Source organism: Moschus berezovskii, chromosome 25, assembly GCF_049115385.1.
Source record: "Moschus berezovskii isolate FMDL1 chromosome 25, NW_MosBer_1.0, whole genome shotgun sequence".
Lineage (NCBI taxonomy): Eukaryota > Metazoa > Chordata > Mammalia > Artiodactyla > Moschidae > Moschus > Moschus berezovskii.
The window spans coordinates 46,811,287-46,838,689 of record NC_142484.1 but is presented as its reverse complement, the minus strand read 5'-3'; the positions used below and the strand labels follow the sequence as shown (position 1 = coordinate 46,838,689).

The 27,403-nt window shown below is 41.1% G+C and overlaps 1 protein-coding gene across 3 annotated transcripts in view; it reads right to left on the bottom strand.

Moving 5' to 3' along the window:
- FAT3 (FAT atypical cadherin 3) overlaps positions 1 to 27,403 on the bottom strand; it is a 645,126-nt gene that overhangs the window by 439,501 nt on the left and 178,222 nt on the right. For all 3 annotated transcript variants that reach the window (XM_088832053.1, XM_088832051.1, XM_088832052.1), the window contains exon 2: positions 19,762 to 20,076. In XM_088832053.1, coding sequence (XP_088688179.1) covers positions 19,762 to 20,076 — 315 coding nt within the window. The remainder of the gene's footprint in view (positions 1 to 19,761; positions 20,077 to 27,403) is intronic.

The following is a 27,403-nucleotide window of genomic DNA, read 5'->3' as shown; positions in this document are numbered from 1 at the left end:
CAGAATTATTACATAGGGGTTTCCTTGGTGGTTCAGTGGTAAAAAATCCGTTTGCCAATGCAGGAGACATGGGTTTGATCCCTGGTCCAGGAAGATGCCCTGGAGAAGGAAATGGCAACCCACTCTAGTATTCTTGCCTGGGAAATCCCATGGACAGAGAAAGCTGGTGGGCTACAGTGAATGGGGTCACAAGGAGTTGGACACAGCTTACCATCTAAACCACCACCAACATCAACAATTATTACATGAGTCAAGACAAAACAATATCAACTCATGGGAGGCCAGGGAATACTGAATTTATTTATGATGTTTATGATAAAGAACAAACCCATAGATATACAACACACTGCTTCCAAAAATTTGTTTCTAATGAGTTTATAGACAACTGGCCTTAGTTTCACCCCAACCCTTTCTTTATTTTAACTCTCAATACAATGGTTGGCCTTTCTCAAAAATAAAGGATCTAACTAGGATTGGTTAGTAACCGAGATTTGTCCACTGTTTTTGATTCTGAGGTATACAATTCTAAATCTAGAGAACTTTTCTGTAGGTTACCTAGGTGGACTTTTATCTTGTGAAACAGGTTATTCTAAGCCTATCATAGATAAAATATGTAAGAGTTTTAAATCTGTGAAGTATCATATAAATTATAATTATGATCATAATTATTATTATGACATCTATTAGCAAAGACAGACTCCCATTTTCCTCCTGTTTATGAAAGTAAAAGGCATATCCCAAATAATTACCTGCTCTCCCCCTTCACATGTCAAATCGCACTAAAATCCAACATAACAGAAGGACAGCATCATAGAGGTAGGTCACTGTGACACTGTTTCAACCATGCTCGCACCAGTTATTGCTAAGACCTGGCACAAAATTGAAGCTGCAATTTCCAAAGCACTTTGATAACCTAGAATAAACTGATTGTAAAAAAGCCTAACTTGCTTAGTTTTCCTTTATGAACACATGAAATTTTCAGGACTTTGCACGTTTTGATGACTTGAAGACTATGTCAACATAAAACTTCTTTCAATTTCTCAGAGGAAAGTGAATCCAGAGATGGCATTTTGAAAATAGTTCAAATGTCAAATGGAAGTTTAAACAAAAGCAATTAGGAGAATTTTAACCATGGCTGGATTTCAGAAACACTTAAGTGCTTTTTGCTACAAAAGGAGTTCAGAAATCCCTATGCAATATTAACAAATGGCACATATTATCCAAAGCATGTATTTCTTTTCCACATTTTCTTAGAGTTCTGCTGTGTGTAATGCACTGTTCTCCGAAAGGAAAACTTCCCATTTCCCATTGTACCCTGATGCCTACTGCAGTGTCTCGCACACAGTAAGTGCTCAATAAATAACACAGAAGGGTGAATAAATGAACAAGTAAACAGGACGACGGACTTCCCTGATGGTCCAGTGGCTAGGGATCCGCCAGCCAACGCGGGGACACAGGGTTGATCTCTCATCTGAGAAGACACTCCATGCCAGGGAGCAGCGAAGTCCATTTGCCGCAACTACTGAGCCTGAACGCTAGAGCCTGTGAGTCACAAACGCTGAGCCCGCGAGCCGCAACTACTGAGCCTGAACGCTAGAGCCTGTGAGTCACAAATGCTGAGCCCGCGAGCCGCAGCTACTGAAGCCCAAGTGCCTGGAGCCCGTGCTCTGCAAGGAGAAGCCAGTGCGCACAACTAGAGTGTAGCCTCCACTCACCGCAACCAGCAACAGAAGCCGGCAGCAAGGAAGACCCAGTGCAGCCAAACATAAATCAATCAGTTAATTAAATTGAAAAATAATGATGAACAAGAAACATCCCTTTCCACACTGAAGACGTTTCTTTTCTTATAATAACGTCAGCACATTTCTTCTACTATGAACAGCCTAAGAAATAACAGAATATTTATGCGGTTTTGCTTGCTTTTGCCAGACAGAGCTTGGATGCTGGAATGCAGAAAACTACTCCAGAAGAAAACTAGAAATCACTGTAAAGATGAGAATAGTAGGAATCCAAGTAGACTGTGAAAAATGAAGTTTCAAGATTGTAGAGAAAACCTAGCAACTATGACCTGTGTCAAAAAAAAAAAAAGAAAAGAAAAGAAAGAAAATCATGCAGAATGCTGTGATATACAAGTGTACTTAGAATTTTTTTAAAAAGTATAACATAGTTTCCTTTAGGATAAAAGGGCACCAAGCAAGAACAATGCTTTGAATGTACATGGACAATTTGAAAGGATAGAAGTTACTGGAATCTAAAGTACTTTCACTTTAAAAAGCTAAAGTGTTTTAAAGTATCTAAAACCTTCAAATCTGAAGTGTTTTAAGTTAACAGGGAAAACTTCATAGCTCATCAGATTTATGTGACAGAAATTTCATGAAAGAAACCTCACTTATGTTCTTTCTATGATTAATTTTGAAAATTAAGTGGACTTTGAAAACAGCTTGTTGCCAACAATTTCCCTTTAATAGAAATGGACCAGGATTGCACTGTCTTACCTGCTGTTTATACAGAGGCAGCCTCTTCACCACAGCAGTCAGTCCAAGGGAAGAGCAAAAACGGCCTGTGACCACTAAACAGACACCGCGACACCTGTTTACTACGCTGCGCACTTTCACTCCGGGGGAGGAGGCTTCAAGGTCACCCTTCAAAGCCTGGTGATTCTCAACCTGCTTATTATTCCAATCCCTCATTGATATGATGTCTCAGCAGATGAGAAGCAGCAAATTAGAAGATAGAGCCCTGGGAGAAAAAGGCTTGCTGATAACAGAAGCCAATGCTGGCGAGCTGAACTCAGACATGGGCGTGTGTGTGCCAAGTCACTTCAGTTGTGTGTGACTGTTTGTCACCCTCTGGACTGTAGACCTCCAGGGTTCTCTGTCCATGGGATTCTCCAGCAAGAACACTGGAGTGGGTTGCCATGCCCTCCTCCAGGGGATCTTCCCGATTCAGGGGTGGGACCCGCATCTCTTAAGTCTCCTGCAGTGATAGGTGGGTAGCACCACCTGGGAAGCCCAAATGAGAAGGTGCAAACAGTAGTCCATTTGATGGCCCTAGACAACCATCAGGAGTCCAGAGGAAACCCTGTATCCACAATGGACTACGTAATTTTCAGGGCCAAGTGTAAAATGAAAGCACCAAGCCTCTTATTCAAAAATTATTAAGAATTTCCAGATAGTGCCAGCAGATCATTAAACCACACTTGTGATCTTTCTGAACATGAGCCCCAGGTGGGACCATGACACCAGAGCTGCTGGTTATCATCATGTTCACTATAAGTATACTATGCTTGCAAGTTGAAAGATACATTTAACGCACTTTGGAAAGTGGACCTGTGGACCTGAAACCCGGAGATGTTTTCTTAAAGTTTTTTTTTTTTTTTTAACTGAAGTGTATAGTTAATTTACAATATTATGTTAGTTTCCGCTATATAGCAAAGTGATTCAGATTCTTTTCCATTATAGGTTACTATAAGATACTGAGTATAGTTCTCTGTTGTATATAGTACATCTTTGTTACTTACCTATTTTATACATAGTAGAGTGTGTTTATGTTCATTTCAAACTCCTCATTTATCTTCACCCTCCTCCCACCCGGCTATCCTTTTTGGTAACCATATGTTTGCTTTCTATGTCTGTGAGTCTACTTCTGTTTTGCAGATAAGTTAAAGGGTTAAAATTCAGTTATATGGAAAACCACTTCTGTGTAATTTCACTATCCTGGAAGTTACTGGATATGACTGAACTTCCAACACACAGCTTCAGTAACAAGCTCAGGATTCAACCCCCAACATACGCCTTCCTTTTGTTAAAAAGTGGTTTTCAATCTTATAAAAACACACCGTTTATTCTCTTAGGGCTGAGAAGTTTCCTATTTCTTTGTGTTCCTCTCACACCTATGTACAGAGTCCCCAAACCACAAAGCCTTATTAAAGGAGACAGGAATGAAAACCCAAAATAACTTAAGCCATTTACTAATTATAATAACCCAGTAAAGCACTGATAGTGATCAACTGAAACCATCTCTGATATTTCTAAACATATGCACGTAAATATAAATCTACCAAGTGTATTTGATTAACTGTGAAAGTCAGACTTTTGGGATGGACTGTCAAAGCCCACTTTACACTGAAAGTCATTTCATTGGGCACTAAAAACACTTAAATACAAAATGAGAGAAATATGTCTAAATCTAGTTTCATAATAAACCATTTTAATAAATAACCCTATTTCCCGTGCATGAACATCATTTCTTCAGAGAAAAGCATTTCTCACTGTGACAGAAAACAATTTAACTAAGTAAAAAATGAACAATTTAGTATGTACATAGCCAAGATGAAGTATGTCTTTATAAAATAGGAAATTTTACAGAGAAATTAACTAAAGTGGTAGGAGGTAAAATTGGATTTGTCTTCCTTAACTGAAGTATCTGTAATGGCAACATATTTAAAAATGGTACATTGGCAAAAGCTCAGCATTTTCTGCCTGTAATAGTCTGTTTCTAATGTGATGTATTTATTTTACATTTCCTCACTCATGTTCTCAGATGTTTTCCTTCCGAAAATAACCTATAAATATTGTAACCATCTATTATTGCCGGGAAAAAAAGTCCCATAAAAGCCTTTAATATTATTTACTTAATCTCTTCATTTTCAAGCTGTGTGACAGCAGCAATGAGTGACAGTTGATGGTGAAATAATTCTGCACTATGAGATCCTAAAGAAGAGGCTTCTTGTTTTATCATCCTTGGACACTGGTATACAGCAAACACTCACAAAAAAATGAAACATTTAGTATATATCTAGTTCCCTCAAGACTTCTATTTATACCAATTCTTGTCAGTTTTCAAGAAAGTATACTTTATAAGCATGTCTTGATGAAAGGCAAAATGTTGAATGAATTTAATAATGACTGCATGCACACATGCTCAGTCACTCAGTCGTGTCTTACTCTTTGCAACCCAATGGACTATAGCCCACCAGCTTCTCTGTCCATGGGATTTTCCAGGCAAGAATACTGGAGTAGGTTGCCATTTTCCTCCTCCAGGGGATCTTCCTGACCCAGGGATCAAATCCACACCTCCAGCATCTCCTGCATTTGCAGGTGGGATTCTTTACCAGTAGCACCACCTGGGAAGCCCCTTAATAATGACTATGGCAGTTCATACTACATTTCTTGAGCATTTTATTTGCACAAGGCTAAGCTAAGGCTTTATAAAGTACATAAATCTGTTAAATATTAGCAACAACTTAGTATCCCCATTTTCCTCATGAACAACCTGGTCATAAGAAGTTAAGAAACTTTATTGCCATAAGTTTAGCATGTGAACAAGATGGGGTGCCAATCCAGGAAGAATCCTTGCTTCTCACGGGTGTACTTGGTGAATTTCACAGGGTGAAACTATGAGAAAACAGGTGGTTATCATGCACATCTTTTTCAAAACATTAAGGATTAACAGGGTTGTCTAAAACAGGAAAATGTGCTTTTAACCAAATTGTTGGCAAATTTTCCTACAGATAAAATTTAAGCCAGCTAATATCCCTCTGAGAACTATTAATAAAGAGAGACAGAGCTTAATTCAAGCACATGCTGGAGACCACAAATATTTTAGGTCATGACTCACAGAATTCCACAAATAAAAGACGCAAAGTGTTGGTCGACATTCAAGCTAAGGCAGATGAACAATCCTAGCAATAATGTGACTTAAAGAGACAAACGCCTTCCACTGGTTTCTCCCCAAATTACCAAACCTAAAGGCTTCTTCTGGTCTTTAACCTTCATGCACTGTTGACACTGGAGAACGTTTCATCTGTCCTGAGCCCCTCTCCTGACTTGGTTTCCACAGCAATAGTCTATTATGGTCCTTTCATTTACAAAAGAGACGCTTCAAACTCTGATGGAAAAAGTATGTATTATTACTGTAGGGTACATTAGAGAATCTAAGGGCAAAGAGTACAGCCTCGTGTCACTAACCTCTGGACCAACCAATGGAAAGCCTTCAGGATCAAGCCTATCAGAGCCTGTCTGTCCCTCAGCTGCCTCATGCTTACAGCCTCTGTCTCAGTCCATCGGGATAGCTCTAACAAAATATCATCAGTTTGGTGCTTCATAAACAACAGAGATTTCTTTCTCATAATCTGGATGCTGGAAGTCCAAGATCCAGATGCAACAGACTCAGTATCTGGTGATGTCCCACTTCCTGGCTGGCAGAACTGTCTTCTAGATGCATCCTCATTTTGCAGAAGGGGAGAGGGATATTCCTGAGATTTCTCTTATAAGGGCACAAATCCTCTTCATAAGGGCCCCACCATCATGAAAGAATTATTTCCCAAAGGCCCCGCCTTCAAATACTACCACATCAGGGATTAAGTTTCAATATATGAATTCTAGGGGGACACATTTACCCACAGTTGTCAGGTTTAAAACTCCTCAATCCACCACACCCAGAGATTACATATGAATCCCAATAATAAATTCAGGAAGACAGAATCTTGGTCCCAGGGTCAAGGAGGGAAGGACTGGTGGTCAGTACTCAGAGAAAAGGGATGATGTTCTGGGCTAGGCATACACCTCCAAAGCCATTTATAACAAGAAATCTTCTCTGTGGGGCTTCCCAGGTGACTCAGTGTTAAAGACACCACCTGCCAATGCAGGAGGTGCAGGTTTGATCCCTGGGTCGGGAAGATCCCCTGGAGGAGGAAATGGCAACCCACTTCAGTACTCTTGCCTGGAACATACATGGACAAAGGAGCCTGGTGGGTTTCAAAATGGGACTTTGCAACCCCAAGTCCCTGGGGCTGCAAAACAGTCGGACACGACTAAGCAGCTGAGCATGCATGCACGTATCTTCTCTATGAGATTTCAAGTCTGATGCTACTTTGCACCACATCACAAACATGGTTGTCAATGCTCATGTTCACCAAGTTCCAGTTAGCTGTATTTCTATGCTTTCTCTCCTGTCAGTCCCCTTCTTTCCCTCCCTTCAATATCACTGTGTTTTAGAGACTCAAAGACTAATCATACAATGTGTAAGTCAAATTAGCTAAAATGAACCCCATGCATGTGAAGACAACATCATTTTACATTTATTGAGAATTTACTATGTGCTAAATTCTTACTAAAGTACTCTACGTGTATTAACTCATCTATTCTTGGTGGCAAGCTAATTCATTATTTAATGTACATACTCTCATTTTTGCAGTGAAGTAAACTGAAGCTTAGCGAGGATAAGTAATGTGCCCAACCTCACAGAGCTAAGAAAGTGGTACAGCTAGGATTTAAATGCACACATATCTGATTCTAGTGTCCAAGCTCTTGGATATTATTCCACCTGGCTTCTCTCCTCCCGTGATTAGAAGCCTGATCATGAGGATAAATGGCAAAGAGCTAAACAGACACTCGGCCTTGTGCTATTAAGTCATGAAACTGCTACCAATAGCTCACCACAGGTTGGTTTTGTCATTTTATCATTAGGTTTCCATATGCTTTCCTAGAATAATCTACCTCAGTATGAATAAAATTTATGGATTTTTAAAACATTTGAACATTTTTATAAGAATGTCGAGAAGTTAGGAACAAAGTCATTAAAAAATGACAGCAAATGCCAAGACCAGAATGTAAAGTGGCCACAATACTAAAACTGGATTTTGGGTTTTCAAGGTCAGTGGTGAAACTATACCTCATCCTGCAGATACTTTTCACGTAGAAATTTCCAGTGCTTTGAAAGGAAAGTGCTTCCAGAGAATTTACTTTAAAGGACTCAAACATGATCAAATAAATGAGACTCTGATGAGATTCTAATTTACGAAGCACACCAATGATGCTCAATAGTAACTTCCAGGTGGCCTCGTGACTTACATAAAAATTCTCCCACAGTCCATCCCCTGGGCATGAGAGCATGGATGCTCTTTCAGGAGTCCTGAAATGAATATAAAAACTTCAGTTCAGTTCAGTCACTCAGTCGTGTCCGACTCTTTGCGACCCCATGAATCACAGCACGCCAGGCCTCCCTGTCCATCACCATCTCCCGGAGTTCACTCAAACCCACCTCCATCGAGTCGGTGATGTCATCCAGCCTTCTCATTCTCTGCCGTCCCCTTCTCCTCCTGCCCCCAATCCCTCCCAGCATTAGAGTCTTTTCCAGTGAGTCAACTCTTCGCATGAGGTGGCCAAAGTATTGGAGCTTCAGCTTTAGTATCAGTCCTTCCAATGAACACCCAGGACTGATCTCCTTCGAATGGACTGGTTGCATCTCCTTGCAGTCCAAGGGACTCTCAAGACTTAAGGCCACACAAATCTCTCATCAAATCCCTTATACCTGTTAGAACTCTCCCAAATCATTAAACTTAACCAAATCACAAGTACTGCACAACAAACAACAAAAACGAGAGATCTAACTAAAGCCTGGATTGACAATCTCAAAAACTGACAATCTCGAAAACTGCTAAATTCTTCAGTTCAGTTCAGTTCAGTCGCTCAGTCGTGTCCGACTCTCCGCGACTTCCACATATAAGCAATATCACATGATACCTATCTTCCTCTGTCCGGCATGCTCCCCTTTCTATGATAATCTCTAGGTCCATCCATGTATGGTTGGATAAATTAGGAGTTTGCCATTAACGCACACACACTAACATACATAAAATAGATAATCAACAAGGACCAACTGTATAGCACAGGGAACTGTACTCAGAAATTTTAAAAAACTGATAAGGGGAAAGAACCTCAAATATATAGCTATATATATGTGTGTGTGTGTGTCTGTGTATTTTTTTTAAGGGTGGCGCTAGTGATAAAAGAACCCACCTGCCAATGTAGGTAGACAGAAGAGATGAGGGTTCGATCTCTGGGTCAAAAAGATCTCCTGGAGGAGGGCACAGCAACCCACTCCAGTATTCTTGCCTGGAGAATCCCATGGACAGAGGAGACTGGTGAGCTACAATCCACAGGGTCACACAGAGTCAGACACAACTTAAGTGACTTAGCTTAAACATATATTTACACACACACATATATAACTGAGTCACTTTGCTGTATACCTGAAACTAACCCACAAGTTGTAAGTCAACTATACTTCAACAGGAAAAAAACCCCACAAAGTCAGACATAACTGAACAACTGAGCGCACACACACACACACACACACACAAACAGATCTCATTTTAACTAGATTACATCTGCAAAGGGCTTATTTCCAAATAAGGTCACATTCATGGGTAGACGGGGATTAAGACATCACTATGTCTTTTGGGGGACACAATTCAACCCATAAATACATACAAAATAAAGTGTGTGTACAATCATCTGAAAGAATTCACTGAGCACGAGTCCTCAAATCCTTAATGCATTCCCTGAGTTGCTCCCATTTTTACATCCTGTGGCATTTGTCTATATCACTGGAGATCACTAATCAGAGCAACCCTAGCTCTGCACGACCAGTTGGGTGACCTTGGGCAGGTCACCAAGGTGCCCACAGGCCCATTTTCTTCCCAGGACTGTGCATGTGTGCTCAGTCGTGTCTGACTCTAACCCCATGGACTGCAGCCTGCCAGGTTCCTCTGTCCATGGGATTTCCCAAGCAAGAATACTGGAGTGGGTTGCCCTTTCCTCCTCCGTGGGGTCTTCCTGACCAAGGGATGGAATCCTTGGCTCCTGTGGCTCCTGTGTTGCAGGCAGATTCTTTTACAACTGAGTCCCCAGGGAAGCCCTCTCAGGACCATGATGAGAGGTAAACCAGCTAATCTGTGAAAACCTGGGCATGGCTGGGGCACAGAGCAGATCTGCATTTGGCTTCCCTGGTTAAGGTTCCTCTTCTTGCCATCACCCCTGGAAGGAAGGAAGCACACGCCCGGGAATATGCAAGAGTCCCCCTAACAGTGTCCGGGAAGAATGAAGAGAAACGGGCAGTGATTTCAATTAAAATTCACGGTTTCTCTCAGAACAGAAGAAAGTAATAAACCAATGCAGTAAATTACTGCTGTGGAGTTAATGCCCAGATAAAAGATATAAAAGGGAAATTTACGACTTTAATCAATCTTTTTTTCATTTATATATATATATATAAAACTCCATCATCTGCTTTATTTACGTGACTGTATTCCCCTCCCAAATAATTGTCAGTAATTTCCAGCAGCAGCTATGCCAGCAGCTGAGCCCCAGGAGCAGGATGGGCATCTACTGGGTATCTGGGCCTGCCCCTCCCCCACCCCTCCTCTGGAGGCTGGAGGACGCAGAGTGGCTGAGCAGCAGCATAGGCGTCGCTGTTCAGTTGCTCAGTTGTGTCCGAGTCTTTGCGACCCTTTGGACTTCAGCACGCCAGGTTTCCCTGTCTTTCACCATCTCCTGGAGCTTGCTCAAATGCATGTCCGTTGAGTTGATGATGCCATCTAACCATCTCATCCTCTGTTGTCCCCTTCTCCTCCAGCCTTCAGTCTTTCCCAGCATCAGGGTCTTTTCCAACGAGTCAGCTCTTCTCATCAGGTGGCCAAAGTATTGGAGCTTCAGTTTCAGCATCAGTCCTTCCAGTGAATATTCAGGACTGATCTCCTTTAGGATGGACTGGTTGGATCTCCTTACAGTCCAAGGGACTCTCAAGAGTCTTCTCCAGCACCACAGTTCAAAAGCATCAATTCTTCGGCACTCAGCTTTCTATATAGTCCAACTCTCACATCCATACATGACGACTGGAAAAAGCAGAGCCTTGACTAGACTGACCTTTTGGCAAAGTAATGAATCTCCTTTTTGAGATGCTGTCTAGGTTTGTCATAGCTTTTCTCTATGCAGCAGCATAGAGACGTGAGCAATACCCCAGCATTGCTGAAAAAGCAGTAGGCAGAACAAGCAGCATCCAACCCAGGTGACCCTAGTGGTAAAGAACCTGCCGACCAATGCAGGAGAGAAAAGAGAACAGGGTTCGGTCCTTGGATTGGGAAGATCCTCTGGAGGAGGACACGCAACCTATTCCAGGATTCTTGCCTGGAGAATCGCATGGTCACAGGATACAGTCCATGGTGTCTCAAAGAGTTGGACTCCACTGAAGGGAATTAACACGCATGCACCCCTTTGGGGAGGGGCCTCTGAGCCACCTGCATGCCCAGGGTCTGTTCCCAGACAGCCATCTCTTCCCTCCAACTTGTGCTTGTTCAGGCTTCTGCCCTTTTTACCCAAGATCCCCATGCCAGCCTGGAATTGGTTTCATAGAAGTCAGCACCTGAATATCCTTTTCCCAAATAACAGGCATATTAACTCAAAGAACCAAATCTGTTTCTCATGAATGGTGTTGCCTAACTAGCAGCCTCATCCGTAAAAACTTGACTGACTTTTGGTGGTCAAAGTTTTCCTTCCTATTACTTACACAGACACCAATTCTCACCTAGCGGAGTCTTCTCATCCTACGGTGTATCCTAGGACGATGATCTAAGACACTGGTTCTGAGTCCCCACAAGTCTAGCAGTTCTCTGGGGCTTATAAATAAACACTGCATACTTAGGAGAGATGACAAAAATCTCCGAGAGTCCTAATCTAGATACAGGACTGCAGAATCCCTGGCTGAGGGCAAACAGATTTGGGTTCTTCTTTTTCACCCACTTTTATTACAAGGAAGAAACAATCCACACATTTATCCATTAGAAAGCTGACATTAAGCAGAAACAGGATATGGAACTGCTTAAATATTTCAAGGGAATAAACCCTGGGACCCTCAAAATAATCTCTTGATGCTGTTTCCTGAAGAACACTGCACAAAACTGACTTTGATGAGAATTTTGTCACCAGCCAAATCCTCTCCAAATACTGAGAGTTAAGAAAACGATAGTTTTATCCACTTTCCTTCTGCTAGAAGTTATTGTTTTGTTCATTTTTTGCCAATAAATTTGATTTCAAATACTCATAAAATCTTTAAAATACAAGGAACCTGGAGTCAGAGGAAAATTAAAGGCACCTTTGGATTTCTTCCTTTTTCATTTTATTTCATTTGATTATTATTAATATATATGCAACTGTATCTATATATTGATATACACATGCACTTTTTGAAAATGTTAACACGTCACACTTCCCTAATTAGTCACTCATCTGGCACAGGGGTTTTTTGTTAAGGGCATATGAAACAGTCTTAGAAAATATGCCACTTGAGTTCAGTGGTTTTCAATGAGTTCAAAACATTCCACATGAGTTTTTACCCCAGGGGATGTTTGACAATGTCTGGAGGTATTTTGGCTGTCACAGCTCAGGGAAAGGGTGCTAGTGGCATTTTGGAGAGGCCAGAAATGTCACTAAACATCTTATAATGCATAGCACAGCCCCCCACAACAAAGAATTAACCAGTCCCGAATGTCAAAATGATTGAAGCTGAGTAACCCTGAAATGGGTATTCACAGCCATTCTAACAATCAGGCCACAGGAAGGCACAGCCAGAGTCCACACTAGGTGAAAACACACCCCCGCTTGTGCTGTAGCCGCCCCCTCCTCACCAAGCCCTCTGAACCCTCAGAACTGCCCCAAACCCCCAGTCCACACTTGTGAGCTGATCACATGGGGAAACGCACAGTCTCCCCAGGGACACAACGACAGTGCAGAAAAGTTCCCTGTGTCCTTGTTCAAGTGAAGCACATTCACAGGGATGCAAAGGTCACCGGTGAATTTAAATAACCTCCTGTGATAAATCTGCATGAGGCCGATTTGTTCTACTGGACTTGTTGGATTAAATGAACACAATTTAATGTTCTACAGGACAAGGCCTCCTTTCATGGCTGAAAGAAGGGGCGAGGGTGATTTACAGTTTCATACATACTCATTCGCTGCATTATCTGCTTTGTGCCCGGACTTATGAATATCAACTCATCACCCAGCAGTCATTTCTTCCCATTCAGGAGAATTTAGCTTTCCACTAGGAAGGCATGAGGAACAAGAGACTGTAATCAGAGATTTCTGCAGTGTTCACTCGAAAGAAAAAGCATCAATATTTGTCCCCTTGTTCCTCAACTTGTGTGTTTTTTCTTTTTTTAATCTCTGATGTTATACAGCAAGGTCCCCTTCTGTTTTCCAGGAAAATGTATTTTCCTAAGCAGATTATCACCAAAGAGAGCTAGGCATCAACAGAAGGTTTAGCTTACCTAAGATGTTAGACTATTTTTTGAGTACCCCTGTCTTCTGAGTCATCATTCTTTTTATGATGATAAACTAATACTGAACGTTTGTTGGTTCATTAAAGTAGTTCTGAATTCCATTTAGCAATGGTTTCTGCTTAGTACTATATATTTGGAAATAATAAAAGTGTATCCAAACATTGATATAGCCCAGATTTTTATTAACCACAAGTCTTAGGAATCGCAATGTTTTTTTGCTCATGGACCATTAAAGAGACAGGATTTTCATTTTTTCCTACTTCATAAAACAGAGAGTATCTGGCGGATATGAGAGTTGATTGTAGGGGTAGGTACAGAGAGCACTCTGCATTCATGGTCAAGTCTCAGAATCCCAGCTCTGGAAGGCAAGAGTGTGTGGATAGATGATAAAGTTGGCTGCCCTGTCTCAGATACATCCCTCAGCACTGTGTTACCTCCCTCTTTTGTTTCTCTTTGGATACTGAAGTCCTGAAGCTTGGGAACCAAGCTTTCAGGGGAGCAATGTCAGCATTACATAGGACTTTCTTAAAAATGCATATTATTGAGCTCCACCCAAGGAATCTGTAGTCTAACAAGCTTACCAAGCAATTATCATCATGCTGAAGTATGGTCTAGAGTTTCCTCTCTCAGCTACCCCTCTGGGTAACATGTTCCAGGTTTGTCCTAAACCATATACCAAAAGGCACACTGATGCTTTTTATTTATGTATGTATTTTGGCCACACTGCAGGGCACATGGGATCTTAGTTACCCCACCAGGGATCGAACTTACATACCCTGCAGTGAAAGCAGAAAGCGTAGTGTCTTAACAAATGAACCACAAGAAAGTCCCAAGCTTATTAGAGTTAGTTCAGAAACTAATGACATCCAATGTTTTAATAATTTATCCCTCCCATCTGTATAGGGGAACTGTCTAAGCCCAAGGGAATCAATAGGTAAGGTTAGGCTTTGATATATTCCTGCAGCAGACATGCTTTTGAAGAGAATCTCTTTCTCTCAACTTCCCTGAGAAGAGGAGATGGCAGCAAGTCTTCCTGCACATCAGGGTTCTTTGGTCAAGTCAGTGCCACGAGGCTCACACAAAGTGAAAGAAAGCTGAGCCTCTACCTCCTCTCAAAGGTAGCTGGAGATGCCATCGGCCAGAACACGGGCCAAAGGGAGACATCACAACTGCAGGAAGGAGTTTAGAAAGTCTATGCCCTGGATAGTCAACTATCAAAAGGTCTGGAGTGAGTAAGGCTCACTTCCAGAGATGCAGGATTTCAACACAGCGTAAGCTAACCCTGGTTGGACGTTTAACAGAGGCAAAGCAAAGAATGAAGGGGTCTCTCTTAGGCATGATTTTTCCTCTCTAAAAAATTATTTTACTAGGCCTCTCAGAAGGTAGACATAAAACCCAAGGCTTTAAAAAATCTAAATATTATCAAACAAAAATAAAAGAGATGTGCATAGTTGCTACTTTGAATATCTTCCAGCATTCCATACATTTATAAATCTTTTAAAATTCCTTCTCTAATGATATAAAGCCTCTCCAACTAGCTCAAGTAGCAACGGATGGTATTTCAAGGTCAGCTTAACATGTCCACAGTCCCTAAGTAATTTTCTCACTTCTCTCTTTGCAGACTGATCCATTCCTCAGGCCTTCCACTTCAGGGGTCTTCAACCTCACACCATCCTCCCCCACTTCAGCTGGCATTGAACTCTGCCCCACCCTGACATATCACTCTCTTCACAGCTTATATTCCACAGAGTTTGGCCATTTATTATTATTTTTTTAATAATCTGCCTTACACTCTTGTTAAAATGCATTATATGCATGATGGGCTTATTTTTCCCAAGAGAATAAATTCCCTAAGTGCAGCAATGTCTTATACTTCTGTTCTATCATCCATTCCACCAGTGCCTGAGGCCTACAAGAACAGTGGCACACAGCAGTCCACTTAACACTTTACAAAACCCAATGGAAGGCTCCAGTGTTGCACACTGACTAGGAAGGGAAGACATCACTTCAAGGATGTCTCTTGCAGCAACACGGATGAACTTGGAGCTTATTACACTAAGTGAAGTCAATCAGACAGAGAACACCGCATCAGAACGCATCATATCACTTACAGGTGGAATCCAAAAAGTGGATACAAATGAGTTTATTTAGAAAACAGAAACAGACTCACAGACACAGAAACCAAAATGATGGTTACCAAAGTGGAAAAGGGAGGGGAAATTAGGAGTTTGGGATTAACAGATACATGGTACTATATACAAAATAGATAAAGAACAAGGACCCACATTCAATGAGCCAGCAGGGAAGCCCCTCAATATCTTACAACAACTTATCATGGAAAAGAATCAGAAAAAGAATATATATGTGTGTATATATATGTATGTATCTATATGTATTTATATATATCTATCTACAAAGACTCTGATGCTGGGAAGGATTGGGGGCGGGAGGAGAAAGGGACGACAGAGAATGAGATGGCTGGATGGCATCATCGACTCGATGGACATGAGTCTGAGTGAACTCCAGGAGTTGGTGATGGACAGGGAGGCCTGGTGTGCTGTGATTCATGGGGTCGCAAAGAGTCGGACATGACTGAGTGACTGAACTGAACTGAACAAGTATACACGTGTGTGTGTGTTTATACACTTATATAAAGACAGTGGGGCTGGGGAGCAGTATGCTTGCCACTTACACAGACAATTCTAGTGGGGAATGCAGGATGACTAACAATAGCAACAATGTTGATGGAGTGCCCTACTAAATGCTAGCAAGCTGGCACTGTGCTAAACGGTTTCCATACTGTACACAGACTACAGTAAACACTCTGAAATCCTAGAGGAGCTTCCCACACCTGTTCCCTGAATCAGTCTGGACGACCACTCAGCGGCCAGCTTGGATTTCACTACAAACGCTGGAAGAAAGCACTTGAGTTCCTGGTCACCCAGAGAGACAAGTGAGCGCCAGCCTGCTGGATGTCTCCGGCTCAGAACACATGGGCAGGGCTCCGGTTACTGACGAGCTAAGGCAGGGCCCTGCCTGGAAGCTGCCTTTGATTGAAATCAACAACTCAGCCTGGAATCAATCAAGGGTTCTCTGTACAAGCCAGAAAGGACCTAGGAGCATTACAGCTTTTGTTTTCCTTCTTAAGCCACAGGAATTATTGGAGAAAGTCCACAGACTACTGACTTTAACTGATTTTAGGTCTGGTAGAAAAAAACAAAACAAAACAGTTCTTTAGGTAGAAAAAAGAGTGTTCATCAGAGAAATCTCTCTCTCTCTTCTTTCTCGAGTTCAAGACATCTGTTATCTGCTGCAAGCTGTGGACCCTAAGCATTGACATTATTTGAGTTTGCATTAATCATTTTAATCCTTATTTATTATGGAGCACATTGCCAAAGCAAAACGAAACTCTATAAATTTCAGCTCTACCACAGAGGAATGAAAGGTCAGTTTACCAGAGTCCACATCTAGTTGAAAAAAATCTAAAGCATAAATCTTACCTAAATACACCAGTTAGGTACATCTCCCCTGCATTCCTGAAAAATGTTACATTAATGTAACCATTGCAGACAAAGGGCTTTAGAGAAACAAGTATGCCTGAAATTAAAGCGTCTCATTGGAGAGTTTGTTGAATTGGATGGAAATTTCTCCATGGACGGCATTATTAGTGCAACACACCAGGCTCATGGTTCTGTGAACCTCAACAGAAATAGGAACAGTAATAATACTTTGGCCACCTCATGCGACGAGTTGACTCACTGGAAAAGACTCTGATGCTGGGAAGGATTGGGGGCGGGAGGAGAAGGGGACGACAGAGAATGAGATGGCTGGATGGCATCACCGATTCGATGGACATGAGTTTGAGTGAACTCCGGGAGTTGGTGATGGACAGGGAGGCCTGGCATGCTGTGATTCACGGGGTCGCAAAGAGTCAGACACGACTGAGCGACTGAACTGAACTGAACTGAATAACATGATTCTTTTGGAGATTTGTAGTTCATCAATGGCCTTCAAACACATCATGACATTGAAACTTCATGAGCAATTTGTATGAAGAAAGCAAGGCATTTTCCTTCTCTAGGTAAGAACTTGAGGCCCTAGGAGATTAAATGATGTGCCTGTGATCAGTTACAGCAGTCAGGATAGGGTATCAACTTTCTTTGCACAGTTTCAATGTGCCAGGCACTGTGGTAATCACTTCACATGAGAACCTCTCTATCCCTTGCAACAATCCTTTCTTACTAAAAAATGAAGTTCAGAGAGGTTCAATAACTTGCTCAAGCTCATAAAGAACAGAGAGTCTGATTTAGTCTAAGTTTTTCTCTGCAGTTGATGGTGCTTCCCAGTTAGATGTTCCTTGTTCCCAGTTAGAACAAGGTTTTGCAAACCAGGACTTCTAACCCCAAATGTTACCTCCTCCATGAAGTACTCCCTGACCACCACTCTCACTTGCCCCATATTGAGTGAAAGTCTTCTACCTTAATCAGTTATTGCACTCTATCACTCTACTTTCACTCTACCATAAATGTTTGTCGCTTTATTAATTTCATGTACCTTTGGGTCCCTGATAAGCTTGGGCCATCTCTTAAGTTTATAACTCTATATATTAGATCTTGTTTCTAAACCAGAAGGCACAGTACATGCTTGGTGAATGACTAAATGGAGAAACAAAATCCGATGTTTTCTTATCATGTGTCTAAGAATTACAAAGTGTGCCATGCGTTCCTTTTAGACTATTAGAAAAGTTGGTCTAAAATATCATTCCTGGCACAAATCCTTTTTAAAAATCTCCAACAAGGACAGGGAAATTATAACTATGATGAAGATTCCTGTCATGTAATGCAGTCCAAATTTTGATAATACAGGACTTTCTGAAAATTTATGCATAAACTTTTCAAAGCTGTATAAAAGACATCTTTAGTTACAGTAGTCTACATGTTCTTCTCTGCAAATAATGTTCATTCTATGGTGTTCACCTCCAACTGAAACTCTTCCCTGTGACGTTTATTCTCTCCTTAATTTCAGCCATTAGTGTAGGAAGAGACCAGTGGACACTGGCCGTGTGCAGTGTCTTTTGTAAAAGAGGATACTGAGTTTACCCTTACTGCCTCAAATGCCAATGGAATCAACAGAGAAGACTCAGATTCTAGCTGGGGTGTTTCAGATTCCACAGGGGCTGTGAAATGTGAAGATGGCCATGTCCTCAACTTCTTTTCTGTGACTTTTTTTGTCTTTGTCCTTTCTTGTTAATTTGCTGCAATATCTGAGTTCATTTCTCTTTCACCATATTGCGAAGTTCTTGGCTACAGGACTCTGATTCAAGTGATTGAATTCACTTGAATTCACTGATTCAAGTGAATCAGGAGGGTGGGGGTCCTCACATGCATGGGTCAAGGGGATGCTGAAGGGATGGGCATGGCTCCAGCTCTCCGGGCCCTCCCTCACGTTCAGGGAGGCCTGGATCAGAAACTGGTGGCTGATGACTACTCTGTCTTCTAAGGAAATGAGGGTCGAATTCAAGCTATTCAAATGCTGAACTCTGCTTAACAAAATGACTAACCTACTCGTATTATAGTTAGAAAAAAAATCAATAGTTAAAAAAAAAAATCTTGGCATTCTCTTTACATTATGCTAATGGGAATCTGGCACTTATAAAATCCTTGGGGTCAGCTGTATGTTTCTACTTGAACAAACACAGCCAGGAAAAACAGCTATCAACTTCATCAGGACTCTGTCAGGAAAGCAGAACACATCCCCACCAACATATTTCCATCACCCAGCCTAACTTTTGACCAGCATCAACTTGCCCAGAGGAAAACAGCAATAATATCTTTACATTCTTCTAAATTTCAGTTAATTAAAACTGTATCCATCTCAGCTCTCATTATTTCACCCGCTTGTACATATCAAAAACAGGCAAATCACAAGCAAGCAACAAATTTCTGAGATTTACTCTGCAAAGCATGTTTTCCAGTGCTATATACTTGCTTCAGAATGCATTCAACCAATTCCACGCCTGCCCTTTCTGATCCTTAGCCAACAAGTACAGTTTTTAGCAATCTCTAGAAACTTTTTAAGCAAAAACCCAGAAAATTAAAAATATGTGTTTTATGTAAAGATTTAGATATTGGAAGTTCTTCTAAACATAACACTTCATTGATGGTTGCTACAGAAATCACAACAATCTGGGGTTTAAAGTTAAGGCTTCAAGGAGATTATTTATAATGAGCTGGATTAAGGCCAAGCAAGGGAGGAGGTCTCAAAGGAGAGGCATCATGAAGCCAGAAAGCCAGAGAACTCAGCATAGCCTAGGCTATGTTCTCCTAAGAAAGAGAGAAAAAGCAGCCAGCTCTCTGAAAGGTCTAGGAGAAATTTTTTTATAATTATGACTAAAGCAAACCTAAGGCTTTCTGAGAAAGCCTCTTAATTTCTGTTAGGTCACTTCACTTGCATTCAGCTGAGGTTAAAACATACCGAAACAGACTGGTAGAATGTTCACCTTTTCAGAAACTGTTCCCAGAAAGAAGGATGCTCTTCTCCACACAATAAAATAAACAAAAGGGCACAGCAAGTACCAGAGTTGTCAATTTAAAAGATGGACTAACAACTGAAAAAAAAAAGTCACACAAGCATTCCCTTACCTGTTTTGATGTTGATGGTAAAAAAGTTCTGAGGATTCCCGCTTGTAATCCTGTAGGTCAGTTTTTCATTGGAACTAGAGTCAGGGTCCTCAGCCTGGATCTGAATGACAGATACATCCTTTGGAGAGTTTTCCATGACAACAGGATAATAAATAGGTTCCGAGGTCAGTGGGGCGTTGTCATTCACGTCTTCAATTTCAATGTAGACCTCAATAGTGGAGTAGAGTGGAACAACACCCCTATCCGTGGCGTACACGGTCAGCCAGTACGACCCTGTTGTCTCGCGATCAAGAATGTCTGCAGTAGAGATGACTCCTACAAGAAAGTAGGGAAAGAGTGACTGAGAGAGCAAACCAGGAAGAGACTAAGCCAATCATCTCCAATAGAGACGGGCTGTGCTAAGTAATAATGGCAAATGGAAAAAAAAATACAAAATCAAGATGTTTCTCTTTACATCAGAACATTATTTTCCGCAAAACTATACTAACTAGTTTGTCCACCATTTGAGACATATAATCACATTCACAAATACTTTATTTGAATTTCTTGGCATAGACAAAACACATACAGACACACAAGACAACTGATCGCAATGGGAAGAGAGTGGGCTAGAGGTCAAAACACTTCCCATGATGCATGGGAAATCAGTGCACAGTCACACCAATATTTCCATTTAACCTGAGGTTGCATTGATTTCTTATGCAATCAAAAGCTTTCCCAGGACACAATATTTTATCTGTTCATTCACAAAAGTGAAAAAGACCTTTCAAGTGTTCTTTAGCCTGTTGGGATGGAAAATGCTTTGCATGCAAAAATATAAGACTCCTTGATGCAATTTCCCTACAAATCAAATGTCACAGTTATTCCAAAAGAATCAGAGAAGACACCGTAATACATACCAACATACTTTCTGCATGAGCTCAAGAACACTACAGAGGGCCCTAAATAAACTCTGAGCCACTTTGAGGGATATTCGTGGACAAGCATTTTAAATTAGGAGCAGAAAAATGCCCAGCCTGTTCCTTCCCACTTTTCTCATTTCAGGGTTGAAACAAGTGCCAAACAGCAAATCAAACATATGCCAGAAAAGTCAAAGGAAAACACAGTGTTCTTGAATATCATTACAGCCCTCACCCAAAGCACCAAAGCTGCAGAAACTTACTACAAGAACTCTTAAGTACTTACCACTGTTATGGGAAAACTCTGGGGCTCAGCTTATAAAAGCTCTCAAAGTAATTAAGATACTCATGAAAAGCATGGAATACCTGTAAACTGTTATACTGTAAAAAACATCCATGGATGGGGTGAAGAAGCAGTTCTCCAATTCTGGCCTGAATCCTCTATCCTTGGTTTTCCTGTCAGAGTTTTTGACCATATTAGGTATATAATCCAGAGAAGGCAATGTCACCCCACTTCAGTACTCTTGCCTGGAATATTCCATGGATGGAGGAACCTGGTAGGCTGAAGTCCATGGGGTCGCAAAGAGTCGGACACGACTGAGTGACTTCACTTCCACTTTTCACTTTCATGCATTGTAGAAGGAAATGGCAACCCACTCCAGTGTTCTTGCCTGGAGAATCCCAGGGACAGGGGAGCCTGGTGGGCTGCCATCTATGGGGTCGCACAGAGTCAGATACAACTGAAGCGACTTAGCAGCAGCAGCAGCAGGTGCATAATCTGGCCTATAGATTTTGACTAAGCAAACTGCCAAGTGCATCGCCTGGGAGGGAAGAGAGCATCTGTCCAGAAACAGAACAGAATAGAGTTGCCTAAAATTCAGAACAGCTAAGTGATTCAAAGGGAGATCGTACAACTGATGTTGAAGTTTTAGCTCTAAAGTTATCCACCAAAGAACCCTGCAAACTTTACAATCCTCTCATAAATGAGGGCGTTAAAAAAAAAAAAAAAATGAGGGCGTTAAGTCTCAAATGTGAGTATGAAACTTGTTCCAAGTTGCATGGCTAATTGGAGAACCCAGGTCTGCCTGCCTTGAATGTTCCACTTTGAAATCCACTACTTGCCACCTCTTTGACCCTGTACAATGTGTTTAAACCCAGTAAACCTAGTTTTATCACCCATATCTCAGTGCCATGGTGATCACGTAATTAAATGCATGTGGAGTGTTTGGTACAAAATTTTGAACATATTATAGTGTTAATAGATGCTGAGTATATGTTAAACTAAGATGAATCAAAATAAATACCCCAAAGCCTTGCAATAGTAACCACACCCCAAAGTAAGGCAAGGAGAGAAGGAGAGAAGTTTGGGATGGAAAGTCTTGTTAGATATTATTTTCTTCTCCACTCATGTGGCATATTGTTGCTTGGTTTTGTGACTGTCCATGACTCGATAGACATGAGTTTGAGTGAGCTCCGGGAGTTGATGATGGACAGGGAGGCCTGGCATGCTGTGATTCATAGGGTCGTAAAGAGTCGGACACGACTGAGCGACTGAACTGAACGATACTTTTTCATGGAAATATCTGGCCGGTTTGGGAAACAGCAAAGTTAGTCCATTAAAAAGAGAACTTAATTCAGCAAGGAACAAAATCAAAGAAGTTAGGTCAACTTTGTCTGTACCTTGCCTGATCACCCACCATGAATGCACTCACATGCACAGATAGCAAACATGCACCTGTACACACACACACACACACACACACACACACACACAGATTTGTAGTCACAGAATTGCTCTGTGGTTCCTAGAAATCACTTAAATCTCTTTTCTTGCACCTGTCAAACTGGGAGATGGTGTATTACTGGCTTTGGACATTTAGGTGATTTTGAAAAGTCCTTGGATGAAAGGCACCCACTAATGTAAATTAAAATATATGGGTGAAATTTTACTATATTTTTTAATGAAACATCAGACATGTCCTCTAGAAGTTAGAATTCTCTCTCATTAATATGAAATGTGTTTATGGCTATTTACTCATTAAGCAGAAGTGCACATGAGTATCTTGGAACACAGTGTTCAGGCATCATTCCTAAACCAAAAATCTGAGGACAAAAAGAAATAAATGACTGTGAAATGTGTTGACAGTTATTTTAAGATCCACCCAAGGCTCCATATTAACCATATTAAGCAACTAATACCCAGCAACAGCATTGCCTCACTTTCTTCAGTGTTTCACAGCTAATTATGATCCACATGGTCACGATTAAAAATGGAAATCCACATGAGCTTTTCTATCAAGCAAAAACTCACTTCTGAGGTTTCCAAAGACTGCCAAAATCATACAAGCCCATTGCTTTTATTATTACTACCATGCCTTCTTTTTACTTTTTTTCAATTGAGGTATAATTGGCATATAATAACTATACACATTCAAAGAAGACAATTTTTAAGTTTTGATACTTTTGAACCATCACCACCATTAAGACAACAAATACAATCATTATTTCCAGAAGTATTCTTCATTCCATTTTTAATCTAATTAAAATGCTCTCAGATTTTGCCTAACCCTCCTCCCCATGTAACAGATTAGCATCTGGTCCCATCAACTCATGGAAACAGAGGGGAAAAAGTGGAAGCAGTAACAGATTTATATTTTCTTGGGCTCCAAAATCACTATGGATGGTGACTGCAGCCATGAATTTCCTCCTTGAGAGAAAAGCTATGATGAACCTAGGACAGCATATTACAAAGCACAGACATCACTTTATTTACGAAGGTCCATAAAGTCAAGGCTATGGTTTTTCCAGTAGTCATGTATGGATGTGAGAGCTGGACTATAAAGAAAGCTGAGCACCGAAGAATTGATGCTTTTGAACTGTGATGTTGGAGAAGACTCTTGAGTCCCTTGGACTGCAAGGAGATAAAACCAGTCCATCCTAAAGGAGATCAACCCTGAATATTCATTGGAAGAACTGATGCTGAAGCTGAAGCTCCAATACTTTGGCCATGTGATGCAAAGAGCTGACTCATTGGAAAAGACCCTGAAGCTCAGAAAGACTGAAGGCAAACGGAGAAGGAAGTGGCAGAGGATAAGATGGTTAGATAGCATCACCAACTCAATGGACATGAGTCTGAGCAAACTCCAGGAGATAGTGAAGGATAGGGGAGCCTGGCATGCTGCAGTCCATGGGGTTGCAAAGAGTTGGACATGACTGAGTGACTGAACAACAATTAAAAAAAAAATAAACCGTCTACAGTGGGCTTCTAGAAGCAAGTTTCTGGGCGTGCTGAAACTTGAGAGGACTAGAGAGTATTCAGTGGGATCTCCCAGATGCAGACACATCCTTCCCCTCACATTTCACCTATCACAGAAACGCACAACATAGACTCTACTGAGATGCCCAACTTTATGGTGATATTTATGAGGATGCCCATTAAAAAGTTCTTTAGAAATACAGTTGGGATTTTTTATACACTTTGAGATATGCTTAGGTTTATAACATTTGTCTCTATTTCTTCTTACTGTATAATAAAGGCAGACTGGAATTATTTGGGTAACAACATTTAATAGTATAAGCGGGTACATAAACTGTATTTATTTATTTATTAGAACTGTGCACAGTTTGAAATGGGATAAGTTGATCCCAGCATGAAGCACATGCCAGCTATAATTCTTTCTTTTTCACAAATTATTTAAAAACAACAACTATATAAACCTTGTTCTTTTTTCTTTTTCAATTAAAAAAAAAGATTTTTTTAATAAAAAAAGTAAATAGATGTTTTTAGAAAAAACATATGGAATGAAATGAACATAAACACAAACTCTGCAACTGACACCAGAATTCCATTGCTGCTGCTGCTAAGTCACTTCAGTCGTGTTCGACTCTGTGTGACCCCATAGACGGAAGCCTACCAGGCTCCCCCGTCCCTGGGATTCTCCAGGCAAGAACACTGGAGTGGGTTGCCATTTCCTTCTCCATATACCTTGTTCTTATCGACTAAGCTCTGAATATTGGAGATGAGAGGAAAAATGTATGGAGCTGTTCGAAGCAGATGACTATCACAGGCTGGGTTACTCACTCATCATTTTCCAGCCGTATCTCCATATGGAGCAACCAAGGTGTCAAATGGTATCTTGCCCCAGAAAAATGACACCCAAACATCCACAACTACTCTAAAAAAACTGTCAACAAATGGTTAGGGAATGCTTTGGTGGCCATGTGCCTACATAACATGATGAAAATCCCTCTGCCAGGAAAAGTATTATAGATTCTGAGGCAGTTAAAAAAAAAGACACACACATAAAACCTTTAAAAGCACCCTGGCAGTATATTCTTTGTAGATACTTCTAATAGAGATTGACCTGTTTCCTTGTGCACATATTTATCTTTAATTCTTATTCCCAGTTAGTCAAAATATTAACTTCCAATTCTCAGTGCACGTACACCTTGTAGTAACTTCTTATTCTGAAATACTTACAAAGTAATAGGAAGGTACAAAGAAATGAACTAGCACACAGATACTATTTTCCTTTCTCTTCCTATTCATCCCTAGACTTCTATAAAGCTCTCATGGCCTTAGGAAGGATCATTGTTCTGAGCTGAGTGTGGTGATAATTAGGGCAAGAACAGGGATTTTATCCTCATAGCTCAACCCAGGTCACTCCACTCACACCCATGGTCATCCCTATAACCGTTACCACTCTGAAATAGACTAAAATCAACTGCAATCAGCTAAAACGGGATGAACCAAGACACACAAAGAATCTTAAAATAGGTATTCAAAATGCTTCAGATACATTTTAGTGCATGCATATTATACACACATAGACTTTAATACACTTTATATGTCACATGTCTGACACATAATATATTTAAACATATGCTTTAAAGCACTTTCAAAAGTGAAAATTTTAAGCACATCACCCAGCTAATCTAGTGGCAGAGTCAGGTCTGGAATCTGGAGCTGTGAACCCGAGCACACTCTCTTTTCATTACTGGAGCTGCCTGCTGATCTATCGGCTTGTGCCCATTATCATGAAAAAGAAGGCAATCCTGTACCCCAGCATCCCTCACAGTGGGTTGGTATCAGCTCTTTGGAAGCAGGAAATTCAATAGTCTCCTTGTTTCCCTCTATTTAAGTTGTTTCAATATATTATTCTGAATCCATTTTTATATCTCCTCGAAAGATCCTCAGATGCTGGAATGGTTGGAGACTAGGAGATCTGGAAGACGATTTCCTCCTTAAATATCCCATCGCCCCTCTTCTTTTGTACAAAGGCGTCTGCATGTCCTGCTCCTTCAGTCCCTGCCTCCGGGAACCAAACCACCTTCTCTGTTCCCCAAGGAAGTTTCAGATTCAGAGAGCACCCTCCCCCAGCCAGCCGGGGTCTGGGGCATCCCCTCTGCTTTTACTTTGTCCATTTTACTTTGTCCAATCTACTATGACCTCCCTATGAATACAGAGCATTCTGTCTTGTTTTTCTCTATTCTGGGATGGTGGCTAGAAATTTGGAACACTGTAAATGTTGAATAAATAAATGAAGGATAACATCATAACATTTGGTAAATGCAGGCAAGTTGGGATGTCTGGCTCTTTACAGACAAGCACTCTGAGGAACAGCTTCATTTGAAAAAAAAAAACTGAGTCATCGAGCCATCCTGTGATCACTAGGCAAAATAAAATGGGATAGACTGAGCCTGTCATCCGTTTTAGATTTCTCTGAATCCCAGGGACGGGGGAGCCTGGTGGGCTTCCGTCTATGGGGTCACACAGAATCGGACACGACTGACGTGACTTAGCAGCAGCAGCAGTGTACATGCAGTTACCTAGCTCTGGAAGCAACTCTCCATCTGTGAACTGTCCTGTCTGATAAAACAGTTTTCTTTTTTTAAATTTTATTGAATTGGAGGATAGGTACTTTACAATATTATGATGGCTTTTGCCATACACCAACACGAATCAGCCACAGGAACACACACACGTGTTCCCCCATCCTGAACCCCCTCCCACCTTCCTTCCCACCCCATGCCTTCAGGTGTCACAGAGCATCAGCTCCGGGTGCCCTGCAGATAAGACAGTTTTCTTAAAAACGTGCAGTTTTGAGTCATCCCTTTACTACCAAGAATGTGGATGGTGTCATGGTATTATCTTCAAGGTTTGAAGCCAAGATGCAGCTTCATGAAGACATCAGTTGATTTTATCATTCACTTACACTCTGCACAGTTCACTGGCACACACCACAAACAGCTGGAGTTAAAGCCCCGGGCCCCCAGACAGAGAGCCTGCAAGGCGCACTCTCTCTCTGACCACCCATTGCTGATTCTCATCCACCCCTGACACTTTTGTCCTACTCTGTTCCCTCCTCTTCATACCAACTCCTGTTGATATCTTTCATCTTTGCAGAAGAAGAAAAAGCCACAGCACAGTTGCAGGAAACAATTATGTCCTGAAATGCAAGCCGCTTTCATTCCATGTTATTTCACAAGGCTCAAGGCTGGAGAGCAGCACATTAAATTAAGGCAAAAGACGGCAGGCTGATTTCAAGCTTTTGTTTGGAGTTAATGAAAATGGACAGCTCTCCTCATCTGTTTGGGACCCAGGAATTTTAAAACTTAGCTGCCTGCTCAAAAGCCTCCCAGGAAATTCTATGAACTCAGTAAACATATGCTTGGTATTTGATTTTTTTTTAAAGACAGACTTTTCAGGACCAGTTTTGACTGGACTCAAAATGTATACCTGT